Source organism: Carcharhinus amblyrhynchos, chromosome 14 (assembly GCF_965287045.1).
Source record: "Carcharhinus amblyrhynchos chromosome 14, sCarAmb.v2.hapA, whole genome shotgun sequence".
Lineage (NCBI taxonomy): Eukaryota > Metazoa > Chordata > Chondrichthyes > Carcharhiniformes > Carcharhinidae > Carcharhinus > Carcharhinus amblyrhynchos.
Genome location: NC_137337.1, coordinates 47,686,289 through 47,703,418, shown reverse-complemented (window position 1 = coordinate 47,703,418; position 17,130 = coordinate 47,686,289). Strand labels below are relative to the sequence as shown.

The following is a 17,130-nucleotide window of genomic DNA, read 5'->3' as shown; positions in this document are numbered from 1 at the left end:
ATAATGATCAGCAGATGTTTCAGTGAATGGAAAGTGATTTCCAATGGTCTTCCACAGGGCCAAGTGTTGGGTCCCTTGCTGTTTGTGATATATGTTAATGATTTGGACTTCAGTGGGGGAGGCATGACTAGGAATTTTGCAGAGGGCACAAAAATCAGCTTGTGTGGTTGTCAGTGAAGAGGATAGCTATGGATTCTAGAATTATATTAATGCTTTGGTTGAGTGGGTGGAAAAATGGCAAATGGAATTCAATTCAAAGAAATGTGAGGTAATGTATTTGGGGAGGGCAAACAAAACAAGGGACACTCAGTAAACAGGAAAATAACAAGAGAGGTTGTACAAGAGACATCGGAATGCATAGTTACAGGCCCCTGAAGGTGATGGGACAGGTGGATAAGCTAGTAAAGAAAGCATATAGAATGCTTTCCTACATTACACAAGGTATAAAAATACAAAACCAGGTAAGTAATGCTGGAACCGAATAAAGTGCTGCTTAGAATAAAGCACAGCTAGAGTTTTGTGTACAGTCTTACTTACCACATCACAAGAAAGGCATAATTGCTGTGGAGGGAGTACAGAAGAGATTTACAGGAATGTTGCCAGGGCTGGAAAATTGCAGCTGTGAGGAAAGTTTAGGTTGGTTAGGGTTATTTTCCTTGAGATCAAAGGAGCCTGAGGGGTGAGGTGTACAAATTTATAGGGACCTAGATATTTAGAGTACACATATTTTCCCTAGCTGATGGATAAATTGTTGGGGCACAGATTTAAGGTGATCAGTAGAAGGATTGGAAGGAATATTATGAAAAACCTTTTCACCCAAAGGATGGTGGGTGTCTGGATATCGTTGTTCAGACTGGTGGTTGAGTCAGAAATCCTCAACTCATTTAAAAAATATCTGGATCCACACCTGAAGCATTGTAACCTGCTGTAGTTCTTCTGTGGCTTCTATGGTCTCTTTTGTTGTTTGCAATAGATTGTACTCAGAACGTAGCATCCAACATTTAGATGTGATTCCCTGATCGAACAACACTTACCAAACAATACTGATTGCTAAGACTAACAACCAGTTTAAGATTATCAGTTGGCCTCGCAGTGTGGCTTACTTGTGTGTGCTGGAAGCTGTATATATGCACATTTTTCAAACAGGAAGAACACATCCATGCATTGCATCTTTTTCAACTGAACAAAAGCTTGGGGTCAGCGATTCCCTACTGTATTGCATTGCAATACTGTGACCAATTGAGGCTTGACCTGCCTTTTTTGAATTTAGACAAAAAGCATCGTAGTAAATGCCTGGGCATTCTCCATGGCAACAACTTACCAGAGTCCACTCACCAATCAGCACCCTCATACAGTATAAATTGTTATTCTCTTTGACAAATCCATCTTGATATGAGCAAAATAAAAAGCTTCAACAGCTTTTCATATCTGCACTGATTCTCTAACAGATGGTCTTACCCAAGCCTTGTGAGTAATGCCCACATCCCACCAAAGAGTAAAGGAAAAAAAAACCCTCTATTTTGCTGCCAGCTAGAGAATTCTGAAGATTCACAACCCATGGAGTGAAGATATTTCCCTCCGAAATGACCATCCACTTACCCTGAGCCCCAAACAATGTTCAAGTGTTTTCATCAATACTCATTGTTTAGGATATTTTGTACAGTTTTTTTGTAAATTTCAGCGACTAATACTCCCCATATTAAATTCTTTAAAAGTTTTTCTGTAGTTTAGCATGAAGTGTAGTATGCCTCATTCTTGACGGGTTCTGGAGTAATGCCTACATTATAAAGTTGGCTTAATTTTAGCTAATTTTTAAATTTTTTTTTATGATGAACAGCACGTGGCACAGTGGTTAGCACTGCTGCCTCACAGCTTCAATTCTGGCCTTGGGTGATGGTAAGGAAGAATATGCGTGGGGTTTTGTCTGGCTGCTCTGGTTTCTTCCCACAGTCGAAAGATCTCCAGGTTAGGTAGATTGGCCATTGTAAATTGCCCCTAAGTGCCTCAAGATGTGTAGGTTAGATGGGTTAGCCATGGTAAATGTGGGGTTACAGGGATAGGGATTGGGAGAGATACTTGGTCAGAGAGTAAGTGCAGATTGGCCTTGTTCTGCACTGTAAGGATTCTGTGAACTATTGTGTAGATTTTATCAGTTGCACCATGTGAAATTTCTGAGGATGTAAGTTCACTGAGAATGAGGGATAATGATGAGTACGTTTAGTGCAGCCACAGTTTCTTCTGCTTAAAATATAGCTTGCAGAAGAAGTAACTTCTCCAATGGTCAAATTAAACTTTAAAGCTCCTCCCAATTGTACAGATTGCAAAGTCAAAAAGTCTAGAATTGTTTGAAACCAGAATAATCAACATGATGGGAGCTAAAAAGCAAACATTTCTACCATTTAAGGTTTTTGGAACATCTGAGCATAATGCCACTTGTAACTGCTTCAGAAGTAGTAAAAATGTAATTTTAATTCATTGCTATTTATTACACTAACAAGGACCATATCTTTGTGTTTCTCAGGCTTTTCTGCTGCCTATCTGTGAAGCTGCAGCTATGAGAAGAGTTGTTAAAGTTTACCAGGAATGGATTCAACAAGAGGAAAAGCCTGTATTTATGAAAGAAGCTGAAGACTTGGGTTATTCTCCTTCTACAAGTGTCATAAATTTAGTCAGTGCTGGAGAGCATGGTGATTCTTATCCACTGGAAAAAAATGAACAGGAGGAGGTACTTGTTAAAATTAGAGGTCTATTTTTAAAGTGTGATAAAATGTAAGGATGCATGCCGTATATAAATGTTTAATTGTTAATTTGCCTGAAGGAAAAGTCTTTAACTTTGCTGCAAATTGATTGTCTTGCTGCCTTTTGAATAAAATTGGGTGTATTTGTTTTGTGAACCATTATAATGTTTCTAGAATAATCAGGCTTAAGTGAGATGTGCATTTATGTAACACTTTTTATGACTTCAGAACATCCCAAAAGTGCTTTATAGCCAATTAAGTACTTCTGCATTGTAGTCACTATTGTGTGAAATACAATCACTTTGCAAGCTCCCGGAAACAGAAATGCGATGACCAGATAACCTATTATTTTAATAAGCAAAATACTGCAGAAACCAGAAGTGAAAACAGAAAATGCTGGATAAACTCAGCAGGTATGGCAGCATCTGAGAAAGACAAATAGGGGAAACATTTCAAATCTGTCTCATCTACAGGATTATTATTGTAATAATGCTGATTTGAGGAATGAATTTTGGTCTGGATACCAGGAGTAACTCCCCTGTTCTTTGAAATGATGCAGAATAGTGTAATAATGTAGAGGGTAGCACAGTGGTTAGCAATGCTGCTTCACAGCTCCAGGGACCTGGGTTTGATTCCCAGCTCTGGTCACTGTCTGTGTGCAGTTTGCACATTCTCCTTGTGGGTTTCCTCTGGGTACTCTGGTTTCCTCCCACAGTCCAAAGATGTGCAGGTTAGGTTGATTGGCCCTGCTAGAAAATTGCCCCTTAGTGTCCTGGGATGCGTAGGTTAGAGGGATTAGTGGGTAAAATATGTAGGGATATGGGGGTAGGGCCTCGATGGGATTGTGTTCGGTGCAGACTCAATGGGCCAAAGGGCCTCTTTCTGCACTGTAGGGTTCTATGAATAACAATAGTGGCCCAAATTGGTAATCACCAGTGAAGCAACAGCGTTCACTAGCCTCCAAGAAAACTGTCCATAAAGACTTAACAGTCTGTGTAGTTTGGTTTTCTTCTTTCGTTTCTGATTTGAATCTGGTGCCAAGTGAATGAAATTTGAAGTCATCTAACAACAGGGTTGTCATTAGGCCAGGTGGTAGCTAAATGTCTGCTGTCTGAAAAATGATGGCATCCAATTGCTTGCTATCTGAAAAATTCTCAAGACAGCAAACCGGGAAGTATAAAGCACTAATTTATCTTCACTTTTAATTAAATTTTACAGAGCAAAGTGTAATAAATGGATTTATGTCAGAAACTGAACTATCATTAACTTTTAGTTTTTTTTAAATGTGGAATGTTTTATTACAGATAAATTTTATTCCCCAATTATAAAATTTGTCAGAAAGGTTCTTTAATAGTAATTATGAATTAAAACCTATTTGCACCTTATCCAACAGATATTATGTTTTCAAGCACTTTTACTGTGAGATTAATAGAATAAAAGGGCATGTCCTCATCAGTTCAGTAATTCCTAATTGATTGCAGCCTGACAGTTCTTCATTCTTTGGAGTTGCATAGAGTCACTAACAAGAACTTCTGAGTCTGATTGCTCATGCACAGACTCCAAAAGTTGCTATTAGCTCAAAGAACTGATGACGCAAACACTGCAATTCACTGACATTGCTGCTACAAAAATCTGCACCAGTATGAATAATATGCAATACATTTAAACATCAGACTGGATCAGTCATAACTCTTGATTACATACCAAGATTTAGGATCTACAGCACATCGATTATGTGGAACATTTTCAAACAGAAATCCTTTCCTCAAAACAGATTGTTTTTTAATTTAGTTTCTTTGAAGAGAATTAAGTAATATTCAGATTGTAAAAGGAAAAAGTTTGAAGTTGCATCAGGCATTGAGTACAAAGCATGCTTGTATATTTGTGTAGTTGTGATTGGGAAGGATAGTATGGTGTCCAGTTCCATATTTTTATTGAACTGCATGTCAGCAATCCAGACTTCTGGTTTTTAAAGGTTTAACTATTTAAGCATCATCACTTTCATGGCTTGATATCTAATGTGGTGTATTGAGGGTACAAAGCAGCGAGTTTTCAACCTTAATCCAAAATTTATGCTAAATTAGATAAATTGAGTACCAGAATCGATTCATTTTCAAGAAGAATTTTTTTCCAATTGACAAAGTTAATTTTTGTGCTTAGTTATTTTAAAAAACAAATTTCTGTTATTCAGATATTAACTTGTTTCATAAATTTATCAAGTATTTTTTCTGATTTTTGAAAGAAGTCTTGTATGTGGCTGCTGTGCCTCAGTCAGGCAGTACTCTTGCTTCTGAGCCACAAAGCTTTGAGTTGAAGCCCCATTCATCAGTTCAGGTCACAGAACTCTGAAATGTTAGCTCTGTTTCTTTCTCCACAGATGCTGCCTGACCTGCTGATGACTGCCAGCTTTTTCTGCTTTTGTTTTAGATTTACAGCATCTCCAATATTTTGCTCAAGACAACACATTTCTTAGAATTAGCAAAATAGACTTGTTTCACCAAATGTTTCTTCTATTTTGTTTATTCTGTAGGATAAAATGACCAAGGCACCAGGTCATGTAAGAAATCTTAGCTGGACAAGAAATTCATCCTACCAGAATGCAATGAACAAAGTTCCTGAAATGGAGGAAGAGGAGAGGAATGTGTGTGCAGGTGTTCAGGCATCACTTCAGGTGCATTGTTTTTTGCTGCTGAGTCAATTGTGCAAAGTGCTACTTCCTGAAATTAGTTAGTATTTAAAGATTTGCTTTAGCATTGAGAAGTAGATGGATGGTTCTAAATTTAATCTTCGAAATGTAGTTTTCTCAACTGTGACTTGTGTTCTATATTGTCCTCATCCATTGCTAACTATAATTTCTTTTGCATTTCTTCATATAATTGTATTGCATTGTAATTGCAGGTTTTTATAACTAACTCAGCAAATATATTGCTGCTAGAACCTGCCAATGAAATTGGAACCCTCTTGGATGAGCATGTAGATATGTGTAAGCGTGTTCTTAACATCTACAGATACATGGTTGTCCACACAGCAATGAACAAGAAGACCTGGTATGATGAGCATTTTTCATAATTATCCAGCAAAAATGTGATTAATTTTTCTAAGCTTTGTTTTGGAATGCAATTTAAATAATTTGAGACATGGAATGTGCTAAATGTAGCAAGTCCTTATACTTGTGGCTCCCATAGCTTTTCACTAGCAAAGATTTTCGTCACTTGCATCTGGATTTGTTGTTGACTAAAAGATGAAGATTGATTTCTCTGATCAGTCAACAGCTCAAGTTATTGTATTTTTGACTACCTGGATGGTAGATTACAATCTAGATGGATCTTGGGATTTTTCATCCAGCAGTTCCTATGTTCTGAATTGTGCGTGACCAAATCCTATAAAGTTCACTGCTGAAATAAATTGGGTGAAAGTAGTGTTTCACTGAAGCTATACGTTCTTTCACGTTACTTTTGGCATTGTGTTTTGCAGTCTACAGCATAAAAATCATAATGACTATAATTATGACCAAGTTGGGATCTTTACACCCCTCCCCTCCTCCAACCACCATCAAAAATTGGTCTGTACTTCTTTGTTTCTCTCTCCTTTTTTCAAATAGTGGGGTTACCCCCAATCTGCTTTGACTCTTCCAGATTCTATACACTGTTGAAAAATGACAATCGTCAAATACATCCACTAACTCCACTTCCTGTAGTATGTTGGGAAGTGGATGATCAGGCCATGGAGATTTATTGGCTTTCAGGTCCATTAATTTCTCCAGTGCTCTTTTTTTAGTAATACTAATTTCCCTCAATTCGTCCTTACCAAACCCTTTATTCCCCAGCATTTCTGAGAAGTTATTTGTATCTTCCTCTGTGAAGACAGAAGTAAAGTAGTTGTTTAATTGCTTTGCCATCTCCTTGTCCTGTATTATAAATTCTCCAGTTTCAGACCGTTAAAAGATCAACGTTTGTCTTCACTAATTTTTATTTTTTTTTATCTGTCTGTAAGAACTTTTACAGGTGGCTTTCTAGTTTACTCTTATTTTTCCTCTCTCAATAAATCTCTTGGACCTCCTTTGCTGAATTCTAGATACGCCCAGTTCTCAGGATTACCACTTTTTCAGGCAACTTTACATGCTTCTTCTTTGGATCTAAAACTATCCTTATTTTCTTTTGTTGTCTGTGATTTGTGCCACTTTTCCTGTTCTGTTTTTGTGCCAGTAAGGAATGTACAACAGTAGTGATACAAGCATTTGCTCCTTAAGTATTAGCGATTGTCTATTCATAAGAACATAAGAAATAGGAGCAGGAGTAGGCCATCTAGTCCTTTGGGCCTGCCCTGCCATTCAGTAAGATCATGGCTGATCTGAAGTGGATCAGTTCCACTTTCCTGCTCTCTCCCCATAACCCTTAATTCCCTTGTCTATCAAAAACCTATCTACCCTTGACTTAAATATATTTAGTGAGGTAGCCTCCACCACTTCAACAGGCAGAGAATTCCAGAGATTCACCACCCTTTTGAGTGAAGAAATTCCTCCTCAACTCTGATCTAAACTGCACCCCCCCCCCCCCCCCCCCAATCATCTTGAGGCTGTGCCCTCTAGTCCTGCTATAGTTTTTAAGCAGGAAGAATCTCTCTACCTCTACCCTATCCATCCCCTTCATTATCTTATATATCTCTATAAGATCCCTCCTCATCCTTCTAAACTCAAATGAGTACAGACCCATTCTATTTAGTCTCTCTTCATAGTCCAACCCCCTCATCTCTGGTATCAGCCTAGTGAACCTCCTCTGTACTCCCTCCAAGGCCAATATATCCTTCAAGTGCGGCGACCAAAACTGCGCACACTACTCCAGCTGTGGCCTCACTAGTACCCTGTACAGCTGCAGCAAGACCTCCCTACTTTTATATTCTATCCCCATCGCTATAAAGGCCAACATTCCATTCGCCTTCTTAATTCATCATCATCATTCTTTCTAATGAAGTTCCCGATCTATCTTGGCTAACTCAGCCCCCACAGTTTTGTAGTTTCCTTTGCTTCAATTTAGGGACTCTAGTTTTGGATTGGAGTACATCACTTTCCATCTTAATGAGAATGTAATAAGGTCACTTTTCCCAAAAGAACCCTGTGCAATAAAATTACTAATTAATCCCTTCTCATTGCACAATGTCAAATCTAGGATTGCCTGTTCCCTAGTTAGTTCCTCAGTGTACTGGTCTTGTAAACATTCTAGGATTTCATCCGCTACAGTGTTATTGCTAATTTGGTTTGCCCCATCTATACGTAGATTGAAATCACCCATGATTATTTAGGTTACCTTGTTTTAGGCATCTCTAATTTCCTTTTTTAATGACATCCCCTATTTTTAGGAAGCCTTTTGGGAAGAGTGACCCAAAATATTGTAGAATTTTACATCAAATTTGAAAGCAAAGTAGTTCAATTTGAAGCTTGAGTCTTAAATCTAAACAAAAACTATGATATGAGGTGCAAGTTGGCTGTGGTAAATTGGAAAACTACATAAGAATATATGACAGTAGACAGGCAATAACTAGCATTAAAAAATTAATACGTGTACATTATTTTGGGGCACTAATGTCAAACAGAAAATGTGATCTGACTGTGGTTAACAAGAGAAATTAAAGATTGTATTAGATCAAAGGGAAGAGGCTTTTAAAACTTCCAAAAACATAGTATCCCAAGGATTGGGAGTTTTCTAAAATTCAGAAAAGAGGACAAAGAAACCATAATAAAGAAAGCGAAAATAGAAAATGAGAGTAAACTGGTGAGAGATGTCAAAGCAGGCTGCAAAAACCTCCACAGTATGTATAAAGGAAAAGATTAACAAAGACAGGTGTAGACCTATTATTAGAAGACACAGGAGAATTTTTACGGGGGAATGAGACAATGGCAGAGAAACTAAACAAATATTTTGCGTCTGTCTACATTGAAGAAGATGCAAACCTCCCAAAATAATAGAGAACCAAAGGACTGTTGGAATGAGGAACATAAAGAAATTACATAAGAATATAAGAAATAGGAGCAGGAGTAGGCCATCTAGCCCTTCGAGCCTGCCCCGCCATTTAATAAGATCGTGGCTGATCTGTAGTGGCTCAGTTCCACTTTCCCGCTTTGTCCCCATAACCCTTAACTCCCTTGCCTACCAAAAATCTATCTACCCGTGTCTTAAATATATTTAGCGAGGTAGCCTCCACCACTTCAACGGGCAGAGAATTCCAGAGATTCATCACCCTTTGAGTGAAGAAGTTCCTCCTCAACTCCGTTCTAAACTGCCCCCCCCCCCCTTATCTTGAGGCTGTGCCCTCTAGTCCTGCTGTCCTTTCTGAGTGGGAAGAATCTCTCTACCTCTACCCTATCCATCCCCTTCATTATCTTGTACGTCTCTATAAGATCTCCCCTCATCCTTCTAAACTCCAGCGAGTACAGACCCAGTCTATTCAGCCTCTCTTCATAGTCCAACCCCCTCATCTCCGGTATCAGCCTAGTGAACCTCCTCTGCACTCACTCCAAGGCCAAAATATCTTTGCACAAGTGCGGCGACCAAAATTGCACACAGTAATTCAGCTGCGGCCTCACCAGTACCCTGTACAGACGCAGCAAGACCTCCCTGCTTTTATATTCTACCCCCCTCGCTATAAAGGCCAGCGTCCCGTTCGCCGCCTTGATCACCTGCTGCACCTGCAGACTGGGTTTTTGCGACTCATGCACAAGGACCCCCAGGTCCCTCTGCACTGTAACATGCTGCAGTTTTTCGCCCTTTAAATAGTAATCCCTCCTACTATTATTCCTGCCAAAGTGGATAACCTCACACTTGCTAACATTGTACTCCATCTGCCAGGTCCTCGCCCTCTCGCTCAGCCTATCTAGATCCCTCTGTAGACTTTCTACACCCTCCGCACAATTTGCTTTTCCACTCATCTTTGTGTCATCAGCAAATTTCGACACCCTACACTCAGCCCCCTCCTCCTATATATCATCTATATAAATGGTAAATAGCTGAGGCCCCAGCACCGATCCCTGTGGCACTCCACTAGTCACCAACTGCCAATCAGAATAGCACCCATTGATACCAACTCTCTGCCTCCTATTAGACAACCAATCCTCTATCCACGCTAACACCTTACCCCCAACTCCATGCCCCCTAACCTTCTGAAGCAACCTTTTGTGCGGCACCCTATCAAACGCCTTCTGAAAATCGAGAAACACCACATCCACCGGTTCCCCTCTGTCTACCGCACTAGTCACATCCTCATAGAATTCCAATAAATTTGTCAGACACGACTTCCCCTTAACGAATCCATGCTGCGTCTGCTCTATCAGACAATTCTTCTCAAGCTGCCTCACTATTTCTTCTTTGATGACGGATTCAAGCATTTTTCCAATAATAGTCGTTAAACTAACTGGCCTATAATTCCCTGCCTTTTGCCTGCTCCCTTTTTTAAACAGCGGTGTAACATTAGCCGTTTTCCAATCTTCCGGCACTTCCCCGGAATCCAGCGAAGTTTGGTAAATAATCACTAAGGCATCTACTATCACCTCTGCCATTTCCTTCAGAACCCTGGGATGCATTCCATCCAGTCCTGGGGACTTGCCGACCATCAGTCCAGCTAGTCGATCAAGCACTACCTCTCTAGCGACAGCAATCGCATTCAGGCCCTCAACTCCTACCATCCTTCTATCTTTAATACCCAGCAAACTATTCGCGTCCTCCTCCGTGAAGACCGAAGCAAAAAACTTATTTAAGGCCTCAGCCATTTCCTCATCCCCCACCACTAAACCCCCCCTCTCATCCTCTAAGGGTCCAACATTCACTCTAGCCAGCCTCCTCCTCTTTATATATTTATAAAAACTCTTACTGTCCTTTTTTATATTTAGTGCTAGTTTAGCTTCATAGTCTATCCTTCCTTTCTTTATCAACTTCTTAGTCAATCCTCGTTGATTTTTAAACCTCTCCCAATCTTCTACTCGCCCACTACTTCTAGCCACTCTAAACGCGTCAGCTTTTAATTTAATACTCTCCTTTATTTCCTTGATAACCACGGCTGATTATCCCTTCTCCTATGTTCCATCTTTACCATTGGAATAAATTTCTGCTGAGCACCGAAAAAGATCTTAAAGATCCTCCACTGTTCCTCAGCAGTCCTACTGACCAATGTGCGCCCCCAATCTACATTTGCCATTTTCTCTCTCGTCCTATCGTACTCTCCTCTGTTCAAACAGAGGACACAGGTCCAGGACCCTATTTTCTCATCCTCCATCTGCATCAAAAACTCAACCATACAATGATCACTCGTCCCAAGAGGATCCCTCACAACAAGATCCCTAATTCTACCTGCCTCGTTACGTAACACCAGATCTAAGACAGCTCGCCCCCTCGACTGAATTGACTGAAAATGTATTACTACAGAAATTAAAAGGACAGAAAGTTGATAAATCACTGACCCCTGATGATTTATATCCAAGAATGTCAAAAGCATTGGCTATAGAGATCATGAATGCATTGGTGGTTATTTCCAAAATTCAATAGGTCCTTGAATGGTTCCTGCAAATAAGGTAGCAAATGTAACCCCACTGTTTAAGAAAGAACCAAGAGAGCAAACAGGGAATCACGAAGTGCTAACCTGACATCAGATGCAGAAAATGCTAGAATCTATTCTAAAGGATGTGATAATTGGGCACTGAGGAAAATAATGGTCAGATTGTGCAGGGTCAACATGGATAATGGAAGGTAATCATGTTTAACAGATCTGTTGGGAGTCTTTTGTGGATGTAGCTTATAAAATAGATAAGAGGGGAAACTAATGGATATAGTGTTTTTTGATTTTCAGAAGGCTTTTGATAAGGTCCTAAGCAAGTGGTTACTGAACAAAATGGAATGCTTATGTTTGGGGCAATATGGTGGCAGGAATTGAGAATTGATTAACAGACAGAAAACCAAAAGTAGAAATAAACGGGTCATTCTTAGACTGGAAGGCTGCGACTAGTTGGCTGCCACAAGGATCAGTGCTTGAACCTGAGCTACTCCAAATCTAAATCAATGATTTGGTTGTGGGTCCTAATGTAATATTTCCAAGTTTGCTGATGACATAAAGTTGGTGGAAAGTGAGTTGAAAGGATGCAAAATGGATTCAAAAGGATTTAGACCATCTACATGAGTGGGAAGAGAAGTCTTGTGGTGAATTGATAGCATCCCTATTCTGAGCCAGAAATTCTGGGTCCAAGTCCCATTTCAAGACTTGATAGTCATGGAAGGTAAATGCATAATGTGGCCAAACAGATCGATTTATCAATTACTGTTTTGGTAAAGTTAATTTTTAAGTATTTTGATACTAAAAGTGACCTTGTACTTAAAAAGATTGGAGACTATTAGTTTAGAAGAATAAGTTATCTTTGAAACATACAAAATTCTTACAGGATTCAACAAGGTAGTTGCAGAAAGGATGTCTCAGCTGGCTGGGGAGGGTGTGTGAGATGAGGAAGAATTTCTTCTGAGTGGTGACTCTTTAGGATTCTATTAACTCAAAGCTTTGGGGGCTCGGTTGTTGAGTATGTTCAAGAAAAAAATTGATAGATTTCTAGATACTAAAGGCATGAAGGGGTGTGAGGATAGAATGGAAAAATTGTCCGAGGTAGATGATCAGCCATGGTCTAATTGAATGATGAAGCAGGCTTGAGGCAATGAAGGGCCTACTCCTGCTCCTATTACCTAAGTTCCTATGTATAGTTCTGCTGTTAGTTTTATACTGCCACTAGGTAGAGTGGCTCAAATATAAGAACATAAGAAATAGGAGCAGGAGTAGGCCATCTAGCCCCTCGAGCCTGCCCCGCCATTCAATAAGATCATGGCTGATCTGTTGTGGCTCAGTTCCACTTTCCCGCCCTCTCCCCATAACCCTTAATCCCCTCTCTTATCAAGAACCCATCAACCCGCTTCTTAAAAATATTTAGCGAGGCAGCCTCCACCACTTCAACGGGCAGAGAATTCCAGAGATTCACCACCCTTTGAGTGAAGAAGTTCCTCCTCAACTCCGTTCTAAACCGCCTCCCCTTTATCTTGAGGCTGTGCCCCCTAGTCCTACTGTCTTTTTTGAGCGGGAAGAGTCTCTCCACCTCTATCCTATCCATCCCATTCATCATCTTATACGTCTCAATGAGATCTCCCCTCATTCTTCTAAACTCTAACGAGTACAAGCCTAGTTTATTCAGCCTCTCCTCATAGCTCAATCCCCTCAACTCCGGTATCAGCCTAGTAAACCTCCTCTGCACTCCCTCCAGGGCCAAAATATCCTTGCGCAGGTGCGGCGCCCAGAACTGCACACAGTACTCCAGCTGCGGCCTCACCAATGCCCTATACAGCTGCAGCAAGACCTCCCTACTTTTATATTCAATCCCCCTCGCTATGAAGGCCAGCATCCCATTCGCCTTCCTGACCACCTGCTGCACCTGCAAGCTGGGTTTTTGCGACTCATGCACAAGGACCCCGAGGTCCCTCTGCACCGTCGCCTGCTGCAGTTTTTCGCCACGTAAGTAATAGTCCTTCCTACCATTCTTCCTACCAAAGTGGACCACCTCACACTTGCCAACATTAAATTCCATTTGCCATTTCCTGGCCCATTCGCCCAGCCTATCTAGATCCTTCTGCAGACTCTCCACACCCTCCGCACAATTTGCCTTTCCCCCAATCTTGGTGTCATCAGCAAATTTCGACACCCTGCACTCGGTTCCCTCCTCCAGATCATCTATATAAATCATGATGATGTAATGTATTGGAGCACATTTAGATCTTAACAGTGTTGACTCCAGTTTAACAGCTGGAGGAATTATAATACTCCCCAAACAAGAGACCATCTTCCATGAGATTTTGTGCAACTGAAAGGGAATGAAATTTGATGGTATTGTACTAAAAACCTGATACCAACTTGGAGACACTAGAGAAATATGTTTGTCTTATAAATCATATGACAAGGTATAGTAACTTAATTGTTTTTTTTTGTTAAATCTTGACTAATCAAGAACCTAAAAACCAGCTACATGGTGAAATTTGAACCTCGGGTGTCATGGTATAGAACATCAATACCTTTTTTTTTGCAGGGAGCAGCTGTTGTTGATTATGTTGAGAATTACAGAATCTGTTATGAAGCGACCTCTGCAAGCGCCACCGTTATCTCAAGGGAGGAAAAATTCTGTGTTAGCAGGGAGACTTGCTACTCCACTCTTTCGGGTAAAGTTTGTATCTAGATCACGTTTCTACTTTGAAATGTACTATGTTTAATAATTGGGGTTTTTAATATTTGCAATAACTTGAAGTATGGAATCATACTTTGCTTGTCAATTGAGACAGTTGTGTTGGTAAACAGATTAATTCAGTGACAGGAAGTGCCTTCCCTTTGGGAATAAATTGGTCTGGACTTGCAGCATGAAAGCAACAGCTTATCCCTAATTGCTTTTGGAAGAATTAATCTGAGACCATGTCCTAGGATATGGAGTTTTTGGGGTTAATATACAAAATTAGTGGTAGTAGATCAATAAAGTAAAACATTAGTTGGGGTGTATAATGGGTAACCAATCTGCTGCTGCCAATTTTCTCAATCCTGCCAGTGGTAAATATTAACTTTTTTTTAATGATCTGCAGCATTTTCTCTCCAGAATGCAAGGGGTTATACATTTTCTGCCACCAAAAGCATGATTGCCAACATTCAGCACATCATTTCTGGGCTAGAGAGAAATTTAGAGTGGAAGCCAACTCCTTAGAATTGTCTGCCTTCAAGGGCTGTGGAAACTCAGTCATTGAGTATGTTTATAATAGAGATTTCTAAATACCATTGGATAAAAGGATATAGGGATAATGTGGGGGGGAAAGGCAATTAAATGGATGACTAGCCATGGTCTCCTGCTTCCATGTCCTTTAAACTTAAAGCCAATTGCATAGCAATGAGGGGAGAACTGGCTAAATAGATTAAAAGTTATGGAGATAATTGAACAGTCGGAAACATTTAAGGAAACAATTAAAATATTCAACAAAATACACACAATGGCAAGCAAAAACTCAGAAAGGAAGATCCATCCATGGCTCATTCAGGAAGTTAAGGGTAGTATTGGATTGAAAGAAGAGGCTTACATTATTGCAACAAATAGTAGCAAGTCTGAAGAGCGGGAGTGTTTTAGAAACTAAGAAAGGGCTACCAAAATTTTGATTTTTAAAAAAAGAAATAGAATATGGTAGTAAACTTGCCCAAAATATAAAAAGATCTTGCTACTTGTTTTTATATAAAAGAAAGAGTATCTAAAATAAACATTGGTACCTCAAAAGCAGAGGCATGAGGAATTATCAGGGGATACAGTTTCTTACCAGAAATTGACAGCAGCTTCGAAAGTAAATATAAACAGAGAAAAGGCATTGAAGAAATTTGAATTAAATTCGGACAGATCCCTTGTTCCTGATGGCTTATGCCCTAGGTTCTAAAAGGGATAGCTGGATATACTAGATATGACTTCACTAAATTCCTTTGATAAGACTATAAGACATAGGAGCAAAATTAGGCCACTCAACCCATTGAGTCTGCTTCACCATTAAATCATGGCTGATATTTTTCTAATCCCCATTCTCTTGCCTTATCCTCATAATCTCTGATCCCTTTATTAATCAAGAACCTATCTATCTCTGTCTTAAAGACACTCAATGACCTGGCCTCCACAGCCTTCAATGGCAAACAGCTCTAAATATTCATCACTCTCTGGCTGAAGAAATGCCTCCTCATCTCTGTTTTAAAGGATCGTCCCTTTAGTTTGAGGTTGTGCCCTCTGGTTCTTCCTACTAATGGAAACATCTTCTCCAAGTCCACTCTATCCAAGTCTTGCAGTTTCCTGTAAGTTTCAATAAGATTCTCTCTCTCTCCCCACCACCCCCCCATCCTTCTGAACTCCAAATACTGACCTAGAGTCCTCAACCATTCCTCATATAACAAGCTCTTCATTCCAGGGATCATTCTTGTGAACTTCCTCTGGACCCTTTCCAAGGCCAGCAAATCCTTCCTTAGGTACTGGGCCCAAAACTGCTCACAATACTCCAAATGGGGTCTGACCAGAGCCTTATATAGCCTCAGAAGTACATCTCTGATCTTGTGTTCTAGCCTACCTCGACATGAATGCTAACATTTGCCTTCCTAACTGCCAACTGAGCCTGCACATTAACCTTAAGAGAATCTTGAACAAGGACTGCTAAGTCATTTTTGGCCTCTGATTTTCTAAGCATTTTCGCATTGAGAAAATAGTCTATGCGTCGATTCCTCTTTCCAGTGTCTAACTTCATACTTTTCTACACTGTATTCCATCTGCCACTTCTTTGCCCACTCTCCTAGCCTGTCCAAATCCTTCTGTAGCCTCCTTGCTTCCTCAATACTACATATCTACGTATCTTTGTATCATCCTGATTCATGAGCAGTCCCATCAGATTGGAAGTTGGCATATGTTGCAGAACCTCTCAAGCAAGGAGGGAGAGATGAAATTTTGAATACAGTCCAGTTAGCCAACGTCAGCCATTGGAAAAGTGCTGGAACCTATTACTGAAGAAGTTTTAATAATGCATTTTGAAAAACATGGTAGGGTTGGAACAAGTCAACATTGTCCTACAAAAGGCAAATCCTTTTTAACAAATTAGAGTTTTTTTGAGTGTGTAACTATTAGGGTTGATAAAGGAGAACAAGTAGGTATGGATTTCTAAGAGGCATTTGATGTCACAAGGGTAATGTACAAGATAAAGGCTCATGGAGCTGGATGGACAAAGAGTTGATTAATGGACAGCAAGCAGAGTAAGGATAAATGGGGCATTTCCAAGTTAGCAGGCAGTGACAAGTGAAGTGCTGCAAGAATTAGTGCTGGAACATTAGTTATTTACAAGCTATATGAATGACATGGGCAAAGCAACAGGGAGTAAGACATTTACATTTGCTAATGGTACAAAGCTGGGTGGAAATGCAAATTGTGAGGAGGACACAGACTGCAAAATGATATAGACAATTAAAGTGAGTGGGCAGGAATAGTGATTTCTTTAGGAGGTAGAGGATGTAAGACACGATGGGCAATAGCACTTTAGAGAATGTAAATGAAACTCCTCCCTGATAACACTTTGGAAGAGTTTCAAAAAATAGAGATAATCTTTTTCCTAGTAAGAGATCATTTCCCCTGGCTGATGGAAAGATGCTTTAAAATAACAAAAACATATATATATGCTATGGAAGCAAAATAAGCTTTGAATCCTAAAGTGTTATGAAATTAAATTAAGTGTGAACAGCAGCTGTTGAAATTGGTAATTACCTAAATTGGAAGGGAAAATGTGTATTTTTAACTTTTTTGTCCTTCCTGGTTTATTTTCCATTTCTTTTTCCTCAT

General features: G+C 39.8%; 1 protein-coding gene across 6 annotated transcripts in view; it reads left to right on the top strand.

The window, feature by feature from the left end:
• ralgapa1 (Ral GTPase activating protein catalytic subunit alpha 1) overlaps positions 1 to 17,130 on the top strand; it is a 247,344-nt gene that overhangs the window by 57,978 nt on the left and 172,236 nt on the right. For all 6 annotated transcript variants that reach the window (XM_080202818.1, XM_080202821.1, XM_080202820.1 and 3 more), the window contains exons 11-14: positions 2,522 to 2,725; positions 5,269 to 5,409; positions 5,637 to 5,785; positions 13,834 to 13,963. In XM_080202818.1, coding sequence (XP_080058944.1) covers positions 2,522 to 2,725; positions 5,269 to 5,409; positions 5,637 to 5,785; positions 13,834 to 13,963 — 624 coding nt within the window. The remainder of the gene's footprint in view (positions 1 to 2,521; positions 2,726 to 5,268; positions 5,410 to 5,636; positions 5,786 to 13,833; positions 13,964 to 17,130) is intronic.